The 20,187-nt window shown below is 39.2% G+C and overlaps 1 protein-coding gene across 1 annotated transcript in view; it reads left to right on the top strand.

Moving 5' to 3' along the window:
* Positions 1-20,187, top strand: part of FRMD3 (FERM domain containing 3) — a 142,214-nt gene that overhangs the window by 114,165 nt on the left and 7,862 nt on the right. The window contains exons 8-13 of the mRNA XM_075726209.1: positions 399-487; positions 2,140-2,203; positions 3,224-3,312; positions 6,659-6,733; positions 7,315-7,383; positions 10,574-10,695. Of these exons, the coding sequence (XP_075582324.1) occupies positions 399-487; positions 2,140-2,203; positions 3,224-3,312; positions 6,659-6,733; positions 7,315-7,383; positions 10,574-10,695 (508 nt within the window). The remainder of the gene's footprint in view (positions 1-398; positions 488-2,139; positions 2,204-3,223; positions 3,313-6,658; positions 6,734-7,314; positions 7,384-10,573; positions 10,696-20,187) is intronic.

The raw sequence follows: 20,187 nt of genomic DNA, 5'->3' as shown, positions 1-20,187 counted from the left end.
ATCTCGTAGAGGAACAAGGTATTGTGAAATCTTAAAAAATATCAGTGTTGAAGCAGATATGAATCCCTGGTTTGTAGTTAGTCAGCATGTTAAGAACGGGATATACACAGAAAAATGTTTTCAACAAAATTAGTATGTGTACCTAGGATTCCCCATTCTCATCAGCTACAGGAAGTCGGAAACAAAGCATAAGATGCTGTTACTCAGTTAAATGCGTAGAGACCTGTATTGCCAGGAGCAGTCTTTGTTCTTTAGAAGTGTACAATTTGAAGGCAAAATTTATTTTGAGAAGGAAAACAAAATAGAGGTAATCTATAGTGGAGTAACAATTCATGCTACAAGTAAGGAATACCTCACTGGATGAGGGGAAAATGATACCTTTTTTTTTCTCTTTCAAGGACTCAACGGGGATGACTACATTTTTAGGATTCACAGCTGCAGGATTTGTAGTTTTCCAGGGGAATAAAAGAATTCATTTGTTAAAATGGTAAGCATGTGAAGTAAGAGCAGATTAATATGCAAGAGTCTTTTCTCCTGTGTCTTCCCTTGTTCTGACTACCTTCACCTGCATTTGTTGTCTTTAAGGTGAACCACGTGAATATTTCTTCTCTTGCCCCATCATGTTTCTGTTTTAAAGGATCTTAGATGAGAAGTATAATAATAATAATTTGGTCTTGTTCTTCCTCCAGTGAAAATTATTCCACAGGGTGCGTTAGTCAACATAATGCACAAATGCTAAAATTGAGGAAGTTGATTTTTCAACTATGCTGTAAATCACCAGTGAGGCTTATTGGCAGAGATGTCTGAAAGAGTTTACAAGAGTCCACCTGCCTCTTTATTTGTGACTCTTTGAAATATTGTTATTTCCTCATTTAATCTCAGTTTGAAAACTATAAAAAAAACTTACTTGGTAAGCAGAGGAGGAGGTGAGAATGTCTTTGAATTTTTATTTTTTAGCCTCTTTTTTTTAAGAACTGGACACTTATACAATTGTCCTTGGTTTGTCTGGCTTTGCTTTTCTTTTCTGCTCCTGTAAAACACTTGACTTAATTGGACAGCCTCAGCCACATTTGAGGGAGAGGTAAAACTGAGCTCCCTCAGGTGGTGTAACAGCAGCTGGCCATGCCCTCAGCCATGTGGTGCAGAGTGAGCACAGTCATTCTCGGACATCGACAAATCTCATTTTAGCCCTGCTGCTAAACAGATGCCAACAGCAGTTACTTAGATGTGGCTGCTCCACTTCGGCGCTCCCAGCCTGTCTTGTGGGAAGAACATGGGCAGGAGGTGAAGAAGTGTTGAAGTGGTTTTTTGTGTAGAGCTGGACTCTTTGCTGCATATCAACAGAAACCTCCCCAAGAGCTGACTAACCTGAATCCTCAGAGGTATAAAGTCAGTGTAGTCCTGTCTGTATGATTCAGTTCCATGTGGAGCTCTGGGGATGTGTCTATCAAATACCATCCATTTGTGATCCTGGATTTGTTCTGTAGTTTCCCTAGGGTTAATTTCAGGTACCCCTAGCCACAGTGCTTCTGCGGGTTGTGCTTTTGGCGTAAGGACAGTGTAACAATAATGTCAGTCTACAGTGCAGGGAGGAGAGAATAGTACTTTGCTGAGCATGTATCCATCATATTGTGGGAAATGAGTTTCACAGCACACTTAGCTTTTCACGTTACTGAAGGATAACATGTCCCTTCGGACATCTTGGTGTATTCATTTAGTCCATTGGTGTGTAAACCAGATACAACATATGCAGGCTAAGAGTGTTGTCTTTCCTTCAATTTAATTACATTAGAAATTCCAAGATTTTAAGATTTAAGAGGAATTACAAACTGTGTAATAAATAGAATGTAAACAAGCTTCTGCTTACTTTTAATTTCCTCTTCATTTTCCAGCAGCCAGACCTAATTCTTTGAAGGTGCATAAGGATGTAAAACAAATACTCTGGGATTATGTTTTCTACTCTAAAGAAAATTAGAATATTAAATACTTTTATGCTAAATGTTGTAAGACTTCCGTTGAGGCTCTGTCATTTGACAGCCTGCTTGACTTTGGGGATCAGGGAAACTTGCATGCAGGTTCCTTTTTTTACCTGTATATCTATCTATTTTTCCTATACTTAAATGATTTTTCTCTTTCTAGGTGTGATGTCTATAAACTGAAATTTGAAGGGAAGACTTTTTATGTGTTTGGAGCTCAGAAAGAGGTCAGTTTTGATATTTTTTACAGAACTTCTTTATTTGATTTAGAATCAACTAAAACATATCATTTTTTAACTAAACAAACTTCTAAATCAGTAATTGTACTTCATATTGTAACTAAGATATAGAATATGAGTGAATGTGAATGTTGCTGTTGTCAAAAGAATGCCTAATTTGCAAAGGGTTAAGGCTTTTCTCACTAACATTCACGCAATGCTGTGGTGATTGCTCATGATTTTGGTCATCTGTGTAGTCAAATTTTAATGGATTTTAAAGCTCTAAAGCTGTACCCACCCGCTCTAAAGCATGAGCGACATCTGTATATGATTAAAAATTCAGGTGGGCATTGACACCTGGATCAATGTGAAGCATTTTTGGCTAATTATGATCACCCCCTCATGTCTTGGTCATCTGAATAGGCTGGAGTCTGGCCTAGGTAGTTAGGAGTCCTATCATTGAGCTCTTGCCATTGAATTCATAGAGATTTTTGCCTACAGCATGCTATAATCAGTTCTTCCTGTACAGCAGAGTGATATAGCCCAAGATTATGGCTTTGGATGCAGTCTAGGTGAGGAACAGAAAATGGAGGAAGGAAATAATGCCAGAGGTATCAGGCACTTCGTGTGGTTGCAAGGAGGTTGTGACAGCAGGACATAGGGAACAGGGAGAAATGGATGGTAAGTAGTGCAGCAACAGTGCAATGTGGAATATCAGACATAGAGACTTTCCCCCTTTGATTTTGGCCTGAAGGCAGTTGGTACAGATTTATTCTACAAGCCACTTGTACATTGCTCTGCTCTGCGCCCTCCAAGAATCCCCTTTTATTTCTGAAACAATTGCTTAGGTGGTTTAAATATCAGCTACATATGGATTGTACTTCTGTGGGTGAACAGATTGAGTCTACACAGGAAAACTTGGTCTTCAGTGTATCCAGTTCATGGTGATGCTGTCAGGTACAGCTACTCCGATCTTTGAAAATTCAGCATTTTCATTGCTTTTATTTGCCTTCTTTTCCTTGCACTCAGAAAAAGGCTGTGCTGTCATTCCATACCTCTACACCAGCAGCCTGCAAGCATCTTTGGAAATGTGGGGTGGAGAACCAGGCTTTTTACAAGTATGTAAACCTGAAGTTGTTATCTATGCTAAACATAAAAAAACGTTCATGTGAGCAGAAGAGTGTTCAGTGTGAAATGTTCCATTTCATTAACAGAATTCAAAATGCAAACAGAAAATATGCAAGTTAATGGGGAATATTATTTCATTACAAGCCAGTATTATAAATTGTTTAAAATCTGAATGAGGCAGGAGGGTTTTGGCAGTGAATAATTACAGTTTTTCCAGCACGCTGGTTTTGCTGCTCCGTAGTGTGATGTTGGATGGACACAGTACTGCACTTATTGTCTGGGAACATAGTTGTTAATCTTAGCCCTGCTGTTGAATACCTTGATAGTGGAGGAAACATTCTGTTATGCTTGATTATCTGGGCTTTTCTTCTGGTAGGTAATGTTCTCCCACTTGAAACCCAAGGTTTAGTAAGAGTTGTTTGAAAAAAGAAAAAAAATTCTCTGCAATGATTGAAAAAAAAAAATGAAAATGTTCTTAGATACATTTTGAAAGATGCCAGCCATCTTGTTTAAAAAAAAAAAAAGCCTGTAAATTGACAAGAAAAAAGAAGCATCTTCCTCCCTATTCTCTAAAAAGAGAATGTGAAACTAATTCCTTATTAAAAAGCTCTGATGTGTTCTTTCTGCCCTCCATTGACTTTTTTAGATCTGTTCATTGACGCTTCCCTTTAGGCATGTAGCTTTTATTCTTGGTGCTTAATCTCTCCTTACAGCATCTTGCATATTTGCTAAAAAATATCGTTTCCATGTTGGAGCATAGCAACACCAGGGGGCTGCTATAAGGGTAAATAATAACTAAGTAGGAAGAATGTGTCTTCTAACATAGATGTTAATGACCTGCTTTATTTTGGAGAAGATTCCTTCTTTCGTTTCAACACTGATAGAATAATATATCAATATAATCTATTCAACTGATATATTTGATGAAGAAACAGGAAATATGAGCTAGCACAATACAGCTGTTAATTCTCTATGTTAACATCTACTGTGTTTGAGTCTGAATTAATAAAAAGATTATCAGGAAGTGTTTTCCATTGGAAGCACATGTAAGTAGGAAAACAATGCATGGTGTCTGAGTGGCTTTATTTTCTGTTAGTAGAAGTAAATATAGGGAATAGGAAACAATTCCCACCCAAAGGAAAGAAATTAGTGATCAGAGTAAAGATGTCTGAGAGAGACTCATAGGAATATCTCTCTGCTCTTATTGTTAAATGGTTGTAATTACTGTTTGGGTTTTGGTCACAAATACATGGTTGTGGTGCGTTTGACCTTGACTAGGTGCCAGATGCCCACCCAGCTGCTGTCTCACTCCCTTTCCTCAAAAGGTCAAGGAGAGAAAATAAGACAAAAAAGCTCATGGGTTGGGATAAAGACAGGAAGATTGCTTACCAATTACCGTCACAGGCAAAACAGGCTTGACTTGGGGAAGGTGAATTTAATTTGTTTCTCACCTTCTTGTTCTATTTTTAAATGGTGATAAAGACAAAACTAAAACAACCCTCCCCTGTTTCTTCCCAAGCTCACTTCACTCCTTCATTCCTGACCCCTCTATTCCTGACTCCTCCTATCCTCCTTGCCCTGAGCAGCACAGGGAGATGGGGAATGGGGGTTGCAGTCAGTTCATAGCAGTTTCTCTCTGCTGCTCCTTCCTCCTCACACTTTTCCTCTGCTCCAGTGTCCACGAACTGCTCCTGCATGGGTCCTTCCCATGGGCTGCAGTCCTTCAGGATAAACCTGCTGCAGCATGAGTTCCTCTCCATCAGCCACAACTCCCACCAGGAGCCAGCTCCTGTCTGGGGTCTCCAGGGGCTGCAGCTTCCCTCAGGGCATATCCACCTGCTGTAGTGCAGGGTCTTCCACAGGCTGCAGTGTAGATATCTGCTCTGGCACTGTCTTCCATAGGCTACAGGGGGACAGCCTGCTCCACCGTGGTCTTCTCCATGGGCTGTAGGGGAATCTCTGCTCTGGCACCTGGCGCACCTCCTCCCCCTCTTTCTTCTCTGACCTTGGTGTCTGCAGGGCTGCTTCTCTCATGTTTTTTTTCTACTTTCCAAATGTCTTCAGAGCACTGCTGTGGGGTTATTTCTTTAGCATTGTTGCTTAAAATTATGCTTGCCTGTTTCAGTTTTGGTGGGTCTTAAAAGAGGGCTACTTTAATAAAATGAAGATTGGTAGTGATATTCAATGGGGAGGAACCTCGCTGATAGATTGGAAAATAGTAATGGTTAATACATGGAGCATGGAGTGCAGAAGAATAAAAATGATCCTCCAACCATGAAACTGAAGCCAAAGCAATCTGTAAATAAAGGCTTAGGATAGTAGTTTTTGAAACAGCAAAAGTTTTCATACATTTCAGAGAAACTGAGCTGTACAGTGTGGACTGTTAGTTACTTAACAGTATTAGATAAATGCTGTCTGTTTATGTTCTGTATGATACCAACAAGGTATTCTAATTAGTTTAGAACAGATGTAGCCAGGTTGTGTAAGTAATATGATACTTTGCCTTAATTAGATTCGGTCCTCTCCTCTGCTTAGAAGAACTTGAGACTTGGAATTTAAGATAAGGTGGTGATCTCTTGGCATGTCTTGAAAAAAAGAACTTTAGTCCTGTCTCGATCCAGGCTCAAGGTTGACTGTTGTGGTTATTTTCAAGTAGATATAAATCATAGAAGATTGTCTACTAGGGTCTGGGAATGAGAGACTCGATATGAAATCAGTTTGCCATTTTGAAGGCAGAGAACATGAAGGAGATGGTGTGTCTGAGGTACTCTTCCATGATCTTTGTGATTAAAGACTGTGATAAAATGTTGCTGTGTACTTCGTGATTAGAGAGAAGCAGTAGGATATGATGTAGGCTACTAAGAAGTTGATTGTATAGAGACATCGGAAATACAACTACTTTTGGAGACAAGCATTACCACTGCTTTATTATTTCTTTGCTTTACTAGTGGGAAAGTGGAAACAGCCATATCTTCCCACAAACACGGTAGTGTTAGGGCAGACTTGTCCTAGGGGCTTTTGGTGTACTGTGGCATTTCCTTCACCCTGTAAATGAAAGTCCCTAGAGATGCAGCAAGTGTCAGCATTTCATTTTCTTGCTTTCCTGTCCAGGTAATCACTTGTTTTATGTTCAGTCATTCTGTGCTGTCTGAATTGTTTTATGTACACTTTATATTATCATTTGTATAAAGGCCTTAAAAAAAGTTGGAAAGCCCAATTGCTGGATATTACTTTGTGGAATAAAAATAACAAATCTTGTAGTTTGCCGCCTTCATTTTTTCTTATCAGGTTCCCTCTGTGCTGAAAATGTGATAGCCTCTGTTCTTTTTCTTCAAGGTATGCGAAATCCAGTCAGATCAAGACCATGTCCAGCAGCAAGATATTTTTTAAAGGCAGTAGATTTCGATATAGGTGGGTGTTTGCTGTTTGTTTTTCATGGTAAACTGTTTCAGAAAGTAAGAGAAAACATCAGTAATTACTCACGGCAAACTGAGGGTTCTTCCTTCTTGAGGACCTGTTCACACCTAATCCAGGTCAGGATTTGAAAGACTTTCTGTTTTCACTTTAGTGTCGCTTATAAAATGAACTGGAGGCTCCATGCAGATTTCTGTCAAAGAGTAGTTCATCAGAACAGGGCTCCACTTTTGGTGTAGTTTCTGTAAAAACAAGGATGCGTGGCTAGTGTAGAGATTGTATGACCCCTGTAAGTGGGCAGCTCTGGACGAGGGGTGCATTAGTGGACAGTCCAGTCACACTCCTAGTGTTCTACTACAAAAGGTTGCTTTTTCTCTTCAGTAGCTTTGCAGACATATGGTCAGCAGAATTTTTAATCCAGAACATTATATATTGTCTACATGGGATTTTTTTTTTTTTCACCTTTTCCTGTTCTTCTTTTAAATGTAACTTAATTGTTCATGTAGATATATAGTGCTTGGCACGTAATGAGCTCATCTTAGTATTTGCTTGAATATTTATTTCATGTTTTAATGCAGTGGAAAAGTAGCCAAAGAGGTTGTGGAGGCAAGCTCTAAAATCCAGAGGGAACCTCCTGAAGTTCACAGGTATGTCTTGACATTCAATATTAAAGTTTAAGGTCTAAGGAGGATTTTTTTTCTCTACAGAGAAATTCTCTTTCCTTTACTGTGAGATATAATGGCTGTCATTCTGAGCTTCCACAATGAGGCATGCAAGCCTTGGGAAATAGGTGTTGCTAGTGTTACAAAATTCTGACAATAGCATATTGTCTTCTACACAAGGAAACTTAATCTGTGCTGCTTCGAAGCTGGGTTTAATCAATCAGTCAGATAAGTAGCTTGTATTGTTTTCTGTGTTATGACATTGACTGTTATTACATGAATCTGACAGAAAAATACATTCATGCTTCATTCCTAGTTCTTGCCCAGTTTTGAAAGAATCTTCTTTGTGTATGCATATGGGTATATCTAAATTTATACTTGACAGTTTTTCCATAACGCAGTCAGATTAAAAAGCAAGAATTTCATTCAGTAAAGAGAAAAAAATTTTTTTTTCAGAGAAAAAAGATTTGGCTTGTTAGAAATAGGCAGCTGTCCTTTGGAAGCAAACTAACACTTTCAGGTCCTTACCACTCATTGTAGTGACAGTGAAAATTGATAAGAACCTAACTAAAGGCCTTCTGAAGAGAAGAAAGAGGCCAGCAGGAAAAAGCTATTTAAAAACTTTTTTAAAAGGTTACTTAACTTTCTGGACATTATACAGCCATATGCCTATTTTTATTGTGATTTTTTTCAGAGGCAGGATGTTTGAGTTTGGTTTTTTAACTGACTATGGCTATTCCATCTATATTTGAGAGAAAAGTGGATTGTCTTTACTAAAGGGTAGGAATATATTTGCAGAAAATATTAGTAAATATGTTGTCCGGCCCTACTATGTAATTAATAGCAAGGCCATGCAGGGATGCTTTTGAACATGCTTCTGCAGATTACATTTAAAAATGGTCTAAGTGACAGTCTAGAAAGTGTTAACTGAGAAGACAGAAGGCAGAATATAGGTCCATCATTGAGGCATGGTAGATTATTTGGGCACACAAATGCATTTTAAATGAAGATGGTTATTCACGTAAGGAAATAGCTTAGTGCCTACTTTCCGTATGGTTTCTTTCTTCCATAGGATAAGAAAAGATTTTCACATAAAATTACTTTTTATCTTGTATTTTACTTTTCTTTGCTTTCAGTATTTGAAGTCTTTTAAACATATTGTTTAAAACTTTTAGTGTACGTAAAGAAACAGATCAGAGGGCAAATAAGTTTATAGAGCAATGTCATATGGATATAACGCCCATAAATAGTAATTATATTTTTTATGATTAACGTTCTTAAAATGCTTACATTTATAATATTATGGTAGCTCCAAGTTCAGTTTCTTAGAAAGACTAAGAAAAAAGTGTAAGGATCTCAAGTGGTTTTATAATGCAGGTTTTGACATGGGAGACACTGGTAGATACCTTGTCCTAATAGCACAAGTAGGCAAAAAGCATAGAAAATTTTCAGCTCCAAAAAAAGCAAGCTTTAGAAACAAGTTACTCTTTGAAAAAGGATTTGGGGACAGGAAATGGTAGGTTTTTAGATGCAAAACATTTAGAGGAAGTTATATGATTGATGGCAAATATGTATTTTTTTATTTATATATAAAATTTTCTCTCCCTGCACCCCCTCCCTTAAAGTCAATTCAGTGGTACCATGGCTGCATTAAGAAAGAAACATGCAGTTGTGAGGAGGTTACTGTTCAATACCTTTGTGTTTGGATATCACACTTAAACCACTACAGACTGAAAATCTGTTGGAGTGTGTAAGTCATGCAGCATTAATGCACTGGCAAGTTCTTCTGGCAAATACACCATGAATGATTTAATATTTTGCTTCCAGGGTGTGCCTGAAGGAGGGACTTTTCTAAATAATTATGGAGTAGGAGCCTTATGGGTGCTCCCAGGCACAGCTCCTCTTTCGAGAGTTGCTTGATAGCTCTTTAGAGCAAGCACAAAGATCCAGGGAATCCATAACAAATCTGTGGAGGTACCGTTGGGTTGGAGTGATTGTAGTTATGGTAATCTGAATGAAAAACTTCTTTAGACAGTGAAAATTTAAACTAAATAGTAATTAGAGACTGCCCACAGAATGCAAATGAGGGCACAAGTACCTTTGGGCATACATTAATGAGCAAGGAATCATGGCAACTGTGCAAGAAATACTGTTTATTCCCACAGAATATTTAATGACATGTAATGTGACTTAGAGTAGGACATCTGTGTCCCAGGTTTACCTCAGCAGCACACACTCCCTTCTTTTCACTTGCAATAGGTGCTTTGTTCAGTTTGTTTATCTATGTGGGATTGTAAGTTGAGTCTGTGCAAACTTGAAATGCATTTTGTGAAACTTCAGCACTGTACCTATGTAGCATTTGAAGTCAAGTAGAATCCTCTTCTCTTTCATCTTTGCTTTTGTCAAAAGTAAATATTTTATAATTTAATGGTTCAGATTTATTGCAGGATTCTTGCTTCCAGCCTGTATCATCTAAGTGCTAGATAACATTCTAAAGAGCCATTTTATTTTCTCATTAATATGATTTTAGGCTAATGAGCCTCATGACTGAAGTGAATCAACAACATTCCTCAAACTTTCCTGAGAAAGCTCAACACCTGCTACCAGGAAAGTCTGTTAAAGCCAAGTAAGACAAGAAAGAAAACCAGCCTGAGCAACCTGGAGGCATGGTGTAGAGGCAGTGTCTGGGATGCGTGAGAATGAGAGCACTGTGTATCTATTAACTGAAGGGATATAGTTGGTCCTGCTTTATTCTTTAGTCTGCAGTGCTCAAACCATAACAAATTCTTTACCCGGTCTGGGAGGCAATGGAACAACATCAGGAGAATGACTTGTATCCTCTCTACGTTCCCCTTCCTTGAAGCCAAATACTCATGTCTGCTGTGCAGTGTGGAGAGGAGCAACACACTGAAATCCTGTGTGGGATGAGGAGGAGTCAGGCTGTGCAAAAGGAAGTAAACCAGCACAAAACCTTCTCTTACACTTCAGATGTTGAAAGGTTTATGTCTGCTGAGGGTGCAATGTAACATGGCTGAAAGCAGTGTTCAGTGTGCAGAGATTGTTATAATAGCTCATGGCCTATTGTAATTTATGCAAAACAATTGTGAGATGAGACATATTGGACTGTAGTTGTTTCCTTGTGAATAAACTGACCCTGTTTTCCCCATTCTTTTAGAACCAGCATTACCCAGAGTCGCAGCTCTCCCTCGTTGAACAAGCAACTCATAATCAACATGGAACCTCTGCAGCCCCTCCTTCCTTCTCCCTGCGAGGAGGAAGAAGTTCCTTTAGATGAAGGTGAGCCACTTACCCAATTCCTGCCAAACACTACCAATATTTATTATAAAATATACGGAAGAAGGTGTGTTACTGACGCATGGATGTGGAAAAAATCTAATTATTTCCATTAGGAGTACACCATTAGGCCGCTGCCTGTCATACTAAGAAATGATCATTAGCTCAAGGAACTGTGCACAAGACTCATGTGAGATACATTGTAAGGAAAGTTACTGCTGTTAAGCCTTCTGTTTCAAAAATCTTTTTTTTAGGTTGTCAGGTGAAAGGAACTTAACAGGAAATAAATAATTCAACATAGCACCATTTCACTAAACAGTAACTGCAGTTACTCAGGAGTGAAAACTGTCAGTTTACTGCTAAGTATGTTGTTTTTCTTGCTTCCCTTTACTTTTATACTTCTTTCTTTCTGTTCTAATGTTAAGAAAAACTATCTGCTAGTATAATTCCAATGACAAAAAGGGATATTATTTGTAGGCCAGCTAGGAAAGAGTCTCTCATAATTTAATCCCAGTGGCAGAAAGGGATGTTATTGGAAGATCAGTTTGAATGCATTTTGTACAACAAGGTTTTCCATGTATTTGTTTATTCTTTGATATTTTAAAAATCACATTCAACACCTATCTTTTTGAGATGCCATCATTACAAAGAATGGTATGAACATCTTAGCCAGTTTAAATGAGGATAACTGCATTCTTCCTAATAAAAAAGGAAGCCAACCAAACAAAGCCTAACAGTCGTTCTTACTTGAGGTGTTGTGAGCTAATTGTTTCAGAAGTTGGGAAATACCACCTCTGCTGTTGCTTTGTTGTGGTCAATTAATGGGAAACAGAAAACAGCTGAGCAAGTATGTTAATTTTCATGGGAGTACATCCTAATTTCATTTTATAGGAGTCATATGAACATATTTTGTTCGTTCTTCGGTGTTTCAACACTGAATGTAGTAAGAACAGGGTGAATTAGATTGTCTGCGTACTTAGCTTATTATAATGAGTATTAGTAGCTGCATGACATGTAGTTAATTTTAACAGTTACTGCTGTGAAATACCTACATCTGAGAAATCACTTTCTGGCAGCCAAGTACCAAGCACTGTGTTCCTGCTAGGCAGTTGCCACCACTGCAGAGTAACAACAGCTTGCTGCTTGTAAGACTGCTGTGCCACACTTAAAACTCTAAGCAATGAAATCCATTTTTGGAAACTGCTGACATCATTGCTATACACTCACCAGAGAGTGCTGGTTTCAAATGCATGTATTACATAAGTTTGAAAGTCATGTTTCCTTTTAGTCAGACAGATTGTTGTTATACTACGATTTAATAGAAATATTTGTTGGTGGGTTTCCTGCAGAATATGTTATGCATAGTTAAATACCACCAGCTGCTAAGTTAACAGTACTTAGCTATTTTACAGTATTTTCCTGCAGCGAACTTGGCTATATTGTCAAATTTCAGCTTGAACAGAGTGTGATCTCTGACACTGATGCTGGCTTTCTTCCCCACATGCACTCAGTCCACTTCTGTGGATTCCAGTCTTCTCCCTTGCACCAGCACTAACCACCCCACAGTGAACTGGCAGAAGGAGTTAAAAAAAAAACCTAAAAATCCCAAAACAACCAACAACCCCCTACCAACAAACCCCTGACTGTACAGTGGCTGGCTTAACCTTTAAGTGGCTCATCAGAGAGGGTCGGGCAAGGTCCTGTGCAAGGGCAAGGGCAGGGGCAGAAGGTAGGGAGAGGGAAGCCCTGGGACCGACTCAACCGCATTGGGAAACTGCTTACAGTGTGCTACACATGTGAAACAGCCTTGGCATCTCTCTAAATGTCCGGGCCTGATGTGGGGGTGGACACCCAGGGCCTACAGATGCTGTTGAGAGCACAGTGCAGCCCTGCCTAGGTCAGATGTCGCCATGATGCATGGGTTGGCTAATGCAGCTTTCAGGAGCCACTCTCGTATTTCTGCAAGGTGCTGCTGTATGCGTATGGATGTTCCAGCTGCTGACAGCCAAGGCCTTCACATGGTGCTGCACTGTGCTGTGTAGATGGGCCCAAGAAACTTGTTAGCAGAGCTGCCTATAATGGCACTGTCAGCTGTGCATTCCTTGGGCAGACTCAGGAGAGTGCACAGCTTTGTCTTTTAACTGAGCAAAACTTAACTTGTTCTTAATTTTAAATTGGCTTTACCTATTATGAGCAAAACAGATGGCCAAAAATATGGTGGCCTCAGTGTCTTGAGTAAATACCCCTGCTTCCTGAAACTTCTGGAGAGATGAACTCTGAGTTAGTATGAAACTAAACTAACAGAAACTGCCAGGTGAGAGAGAAGATTTTGTGCCAATTACTTGACAGCTGCTAGGGGACAAAGCCATTGGAGGTGGTGATAGCAGAGTCTGCAAGGGATTTTGAGCAGCTTCAGCCTGCCTTGTTGTCCTTAGGATAATTCTTTCAGATGGAAAATAAACACGATGCAACCAAATATTGAAAAACAACTAAAGACCAGCCATTCTTCCATATGAAATTCCATCTTACAAATCTACTCTGGCTATCATGCTGAAGTGAAGCTATCCTCCAAAAAAGCCCAAATTGTCCAGTGGTTTTGCAGACATGTAAGAAAGAGTACGCTGATTAAACATGGTCAGAAATGACCACTGTTAGTGGGAAGAAAGATACTGGATGCCCATTATATCTCTGTAATAATTTAGCAGTTGACATATATGCAAGAGGATTTGAAAACAAGTAATGGCATTTTATTTTTTATTAGAATGGCAGGAAAAAATATCCTGAGTTTGTCTATTGGTGTCTCATTCTTCAAGAGCCAATTCTTCAGTCTGCGCTTAGAGGCCATATACAGGTGTCCAATTACTAATTTAAGGACCCAGATTTGAATTGGTATTCTTACTTAAATGTGCTTTTATTCCTGTTTTAAACTATAGTTTAGTGAGTTACCTAAGAGATTGGCCATCAGCCAATACATATTTTATCAAATTAAAAAACTAATCTCAAGTCTTTGTGCCTTAGGTTTTGCAGGTCATCTCTTAGTGCTTTGTTGCTACTGCTTTAAGATTCTTCAGGCTTTCATATTCCTTGTTACTGACTCTTGTTTTGCACTAATGTCCTTTCTGTCTCAGAAGGAGGAAAGAGGCATGGTAGTGTAAAGATGCAACCATAAAATGACTCTTGTGCATAGAAGTTATCACATGGAATTAGATGTTATATGTATGAGTGTCAGATATGCTTGGCGAAATCATAAGGTTCACCTTTTGAACCTAAAACATTCTTCAAAAGTTACCTAGCTACAAAAATTTTAAGTATATCCAGAAGTGTGATTGCAAAATTCATCTTCATCACAGATGACCAAATTAGGTCCTTCTGAATGGTCCTATTAGGTCCTTTCCATGGTCCTTGTTTCATGTGCAGTTGATCATGGTCATGCACATGGGTCGGGGCAATCCCAAGCACAAATACAGGCCGGGCAGAGAATGGATGGAGAGCAGCCCTGAGGAGAAGGACTTGGGGGTGTTGGCTGATGAGTAGAAGCTCAACGTGACCCAGCAATGTGTGCTTGCAGCCCAGAAAGCCAACCGTATCCTGGGTTGCATCAAAAGAAGTATAACCAGCGGGTCAAGGGAGGTGATTCTCCCCCTCTACTCTGCTCTCGTGAGACCCCAGCTGGAGTGCTGCGTCCAGCTCTGGGGCCCCCAACATAAGAAGGACATGGATCTGTTGGAGCAAGTCCGGAGGAGGACCATGAAGATGATTAGAGGGCTGGAGCACATCTCATATGAAGATAGGCTGAGAGAGCTGGGGTTGTTCAGCCTGGAGAAGACAAGGCTCTGGGTAGGCCTTCTAGCAGCCTTCCAGTACCTGACAGGGGCCTACAAGAAAGCTGGAGAGGGACTTTTTACAAGGGCATGTAGTGCTAGGACAAGGGTTAATGGCTTTAAACTGAAAGAAGGTAGATTTAGATTAGATATAAGGAAGAAATTCTTCACTATGAGGGTAGTGAGGCACTGGAAGAGATTGCCCAGAGAAGTTGTGGATGCCCCATCCCTGGAGGTGTTCAAGGCCAGGCTGGATGGGGCTTTGAGCAACCTGGTCTAGTGGAAGGTGTCCCTGCCCGTGGCAGGGCTGTTGGAACTAGGTGATCTTTAAGGTCCCTTCCAACCCAAACCATTCTATGATTCTACTCCATGCTTCTACTTTATATTTCTTTTGGCATTGCTATAGGAATTGTGTGGCTGCCCTCTTTCACCATCTGATTTGGTGAGACAGATTATCGCCTGTCCTGATCATTTGGCAGTCATTTTGCAGGTGTCTTTGGATTTCCCAGCTCCAGATGCTGTCAGGGCTGCACATATATGAGTAGTCCAATTTAATTAAAAAAAAAAAAAAAAGGCAAAACCACACCTCTGAGTCACAGGATATTAATGTGGTTTTGATGAAGTGATGAAAACTCCTTTTAAGCCACTTGATACTCATGTGCTCAGTTTTCATGTGTGAATTATTTTCTTGGTGATGTTGACTTTTGCCTTTGGAGCAACCAAAGTGAAAGTAGCGTCCTTCAGTCATTCTGTTGATGGATCTACCTTGTACTGTATTTTAGAAAGGAGAAAGTTGATGGCACAGACTCATTCTAAATTACTCCTGTTTAAAATCCACGTTCCTTAATGTTTAGTTCCCCAGAGAGTTACACACTTTTTAGATGTTCTTGTTATCTTTTAAGAATTATTTTTATTATGAAATTATATGCCTGTGCATGTACAGAGAGCTCTTATCCTTTAGCAAACTCATTTTTGTGTGTTACTCAAGTATAAGAAATATTGCATTAATGGCAATTAATTGGCATGAATGATATCTTTACTTTATAATGTGGAGTCTTTGTTGCATCTTACAAGCATGTATGGGAATGAGCACAGAGCAGCTACTACCAGTCTAGTTGTCTGTCTGTGTGTGTGAGTTCTCATCTATGTAAGCTTTGGTTGTAGAGCAGAGGCATATGGAGATTTGTGGGTACAAGCTGGGCAACATCACATGAAAAATTGGCCACTTACAAATAACAGTATGAATAAATATTAAAAATATGCTAGTAAAATAGGAAATAATGTTAAGTATCTGTTCACATGTTATGTTTGTACAGCAAGACCACTATACCAGGTAATCTAGTCCATTTTTTTCTCTGGGCACAACTCAGTGTTGTTACATTTAATTTTTATTGAAAAAAAATTACTGGTTTAGCACTAACTGTTTCTCTGGGTAGAACTAATACACAGCTTGTCAACATTCATATTTTTAAAATCATACCTGCTGTATACAAGACACAATTTATCTTAATACATCAGATAATCATGAAATATCTTGTATTATGTAGCATCAAACAGCTTTTCTCCATGAAATTAGCAGAACCAATACTCCTGTTAGCTGATTGTGCCTGGTGTGTTTGTGTGTATATAACAAAAATTGTAAAATATAGGAGTTCATTAGATTTCTTAGTGGCTTTTCTAAATAAAATAATGGTTCTATTTTTAGATTCCTGTGGTCTGCAGAGGTAATTAATGTCTTCTAATATTTCATTAAACTTAGTAGAGGCCAAAGTGAGCATCCTTAGGTCAGGTTGTATGTAATGGAATTTTCTGCTAGTTTTTTGGTATTTTTTTAATGTTGAGATCTTTCTCTCATTTATGGAATAAAGTCTGGTCATCTTACGTTTCTCCTGCTATTGCACACTTTGTCTTGCAATTTTCTGGGAGTCTCGCAAAGAGTGTTCTGGCCTCAGGAGACCTTAACATCACTCGTGTGCATCATTGTGTCTGTGTTCAACAAACTAAGTTGCATTTACCTCTAACCATGTAATTGAGCCCTACAAGGACTGAAAACAACTTTTATACAAGCAAACCTTTTGCTTCAAGGTAACAGTACCTAATGATAACAAGAATTAGCTCTGCCAGCTTTCCTTTGTAACTTACAAATCCTCAGATATCCAAGTGTTTACCATGCCATGTGTCTACAAAATAAGATTGCTACTTTTGTTACAAACAAAACAACATTGCCCCCATCACCATAATAAGGTACCTCTAAAATCTGAAGACAGCTGATATACTTCCTTTTCACAAATACATTAAAATTGTTACACTTGAACAGATGTTTCCTGTTCACTATTTTCGCTAGCTAGGGAAGGACACTAGTTTTGAAGAGTGCTTTATTAGTTTGTTTTCTGGGTTTGGGAGGGGATTGTTTTTGCTTTTGTAAACCATACTTTCTGATTTTAAGATAAGTTATATAACCATCCACTGCTTTCTGCCTGCTCTGTAATGGGGCATGAATGCTAAATGTCTCTCTGCCACAGTTCCCACCAGTCGTTAGCCTTTCAGCTATGTAATATCTTGAGTAGCAATTTAGGAAGGAGGAGAGTGACAAGAGCTGCAAAACCAGCTAGTTACTGAGAGTGGACCTGTCACCTTGCTGGCTCTCTTCTGCACCCAGAGTCAGCTCTGCAGGAGAGAAGTGGGCTCCTTGTCTGGAAAATCTTTGCTGAAAAACGCCTTCCAACCATTACACAGGATGCACTGCCAATGTCAGGTCATGCAAAGTCTTCTTTCTCTCATGAGTCAGAGCCTGTTCCTTACTTGTTGAGGAGTTAGTAGTAGAGACAGAGTTGCTGACTCAGCTGCAAGATTTCAACACAAATCTCCCTTAGTTTTGTATACATGGTCTGTGGGCAGTGACTTGAAATCTCAGAGTCATTCCTCTTTTGCATGAGCATTGTCACATGAAACATAAATGATACACATTTATTCATCAACAAGAATGTTCTCCTGTTGGAAATAATTCACAGCCTTGTCCAGGTGACACTTGTGTCCATTGATTAGACTTTCCTTTGCGTATTGGACATGTTGGTGGTTAGTGTAAAAATTGGTGCTTTCCAGTTTTTTTGTAGCTGTGTACACAGAGAAGATTCTACCCTTTTTAGTGAAACTTTAATGATCCTCTTCTGGTTGCTACAACAGTTATGAGAATAAAAATAAGAAAAGCAGACAAAATCTTACTTTTGAAGTGGTGACCAAATGGAGACAGAAAGCAAAGGGGCACTTGATCTTTCCTCAGACCCACACGGAAGTGCTTGAAGAGAAAGAAGAGAGGAGTGTTTGCCGTGCAGGAGGACAGAGTAAAAAGGAGCACTGGTGGATATTAATACTATATGGCCCAGGCAGGGGAAAGGAGCCACCATAAAGATGCTTTCCAAAAGCTCCACTGAAGCAGATGTCTTTCATGAGAGAAAGCACATGGTGTAAAATACATATTTGCAGGACTCTCTCCTCTGCGCCCTTTTTTCCCACATATTTGCATGCACATCATTGATTTTATGGTGCAGAGGGAGCAAGGACAGCAGATGAAGAAGACTTGGATGGCATGACATGTTGTAAACATTAAAGGTAAGTATTCTGGGAAGTGAGATACTGCTTTCCCCCCTCCCAGTACACTCCTTCCAGTTTATCTCCTCTCTGTGGTTTCAGTGGAGCCAGCGAGAGCTCCTTTCCCACTAGGAGAGTGTGGTGCTGTGCACGCGGTTGCATTCCAGCTTCCAGCTGGAGCAAGTTATTAGCAGCCAGCATATATGCGTCATACCTTTTTTAGGAGCCTGCATATTTCTGCTGGATGGGGACGGGGAAGTGCCGAGCCTTCTAAAGCAACACTTCTTTCTGGTGGATACAAATGTGTCCAATAGACATCCTCAAGTGGGAACTGGAGCAAATATACAAAGAAAGACATTTTTCCCAAACTTAGGAATTTTCTCTTCATGTTTATACACAGGCAGGTCAACTTTGATTCTAGGCTTGAAATGAAAGCATTTTCATCTCATTGTTTAAGAGATTCATCTCATCTCATTGATTAAGGTTCGTAAGCACAGCATAGGATTTTTCCTTTTGTATCTATACATTATCTGCAAATACTTTCCAGGCAGTGGTGGGGAACTGACATCAGTGGTCAAATTGAAGTTCTTTAGAAAAATAATGGCCACAATGTCATTTTTTTTCTGTGAAAAGCAGACCCTAAATGCTGGCCTTTTGTTTCACTGTGCTGTGTTTTGATGCCTTGGATATTTTTATGCTTGTGTGTGTGGTTCAGCTGTTATGCTAGCAACTGCTAACTGAGATGGATGCTGTGGAAGTTTGTATTGTAGGTTATGAGGCATTTGGAAATGTTTAAAAATAACTTCTCATTCTGTTCCCTACTGGGATATTTTTGTTGGCCATGTTAGAAGCTTGTCATTTGATTCATTGCGAGTGACTTGTGTTAGTCTCTTAAAACTCAGTGGGAACTGAATAAAAGGTCAAAGCTGGTATGGGTAGAGCCTTTATAAGACTTTGAGAAGAGGAATCAGTCATCAAAATGGTGAAATGTCTTGTAAAAATCCAAACCAAGAGAAGCATTCATTTGCGGATGGTTAACCACTGCAACAAGGAAGTGTGCATTCGATTACTGCGGCATGGCTCCAAGATCACAGCCAGGAGGGATGGTAAATTTACATTTATTTTACTCAAACCTTCACCCCCCACCCCCAGTTTATTATGCTAATAGTGGTCTCTTGGAAAGGAACTGTACTGTGAATGACAATATTAGATCAAGTACAGCAGAGAATAAGGACAAATTACTGACAGAAGCAGAACAGCAAATGGCGAATGAATGAGATGAAACTTAAATTAAATTTGTTGTAATATCTTATGTAAATTGTAGATATATTTGTTAATTGCTAACAAATGAGTGACTGGAATTTTGCCCTAGTGGTTTTCTTGGAGGGGGAGAAATACCTTGAAGCTGTGATAATTTCTGACAAAACTAGATAGTTCTTAACTTAGCAGATAGGTTGGTAGCAGATTTTGAACATCAGCTGAATGCAGTAGTGGATACAGTTTAGCGTATTACTGCAACTGAGTGGGTTGGGTTGCCAGATCATAACTTTGTTGGGTTTATTTTTCTAGATACTGAATAATTTAATATACTGAATAATAGTACTGGGAGGAGGGTGGATAGGGAAAGGGGTCTAATTCAGATCCCTTCTTCACTACAAATATCAGGAGTGCAACCCAAGGAACAAAAAATATTCAATATTGCTTTGCATAGCAACCAAAAGAAAAGGGTTTGGGTTTTTTTTCTTGTTTTTGTACCAAATCCCTTTGCGAAAGATAGATTGGCACCTCTATCAATCTATGTGGCTCTGTTTCCTTAATGAAGAGAATATTCTCACACTTTTGGCATGCGAAAATCAGAAAGCAGTAAGTGCAGCAGATATGGGAGAACCTGCTTCTTGCGGTGATTTATCTCTGAGTAGCAACAGCTCCTGGCTGCCTTTGCTTCATAAATTCACCACTCAGGGGAACTATAATGTCTATGAAAATGCACCTAACTCCCTTGATTCAAAAATTAGTAGTGAAATTGAAAAGGTGTTAGTATTTACATGTATTTTATAGTCTTACACCTCAGAAGTTAAATGCTGGC

Source organism: Pelecanus crispus, chromosome Z, assembly GCF_030463565.1.
Source record: "Pelecanus crispus isolate bPelCri1 chromosome Z, bPelCri1.pri, whole genome shotgun sequence".
Lineage (NCBI taxonomy): Eukaryota > Metazoa > Chordata > Aves > Pelecaniformes > Pelecanidae > Pelecanus > Pelecanus crispus.
Note: the sequence above shows the minus strand (reverse complement) of the source record. Positions and strands in the feature narration are given on the sequence as shown.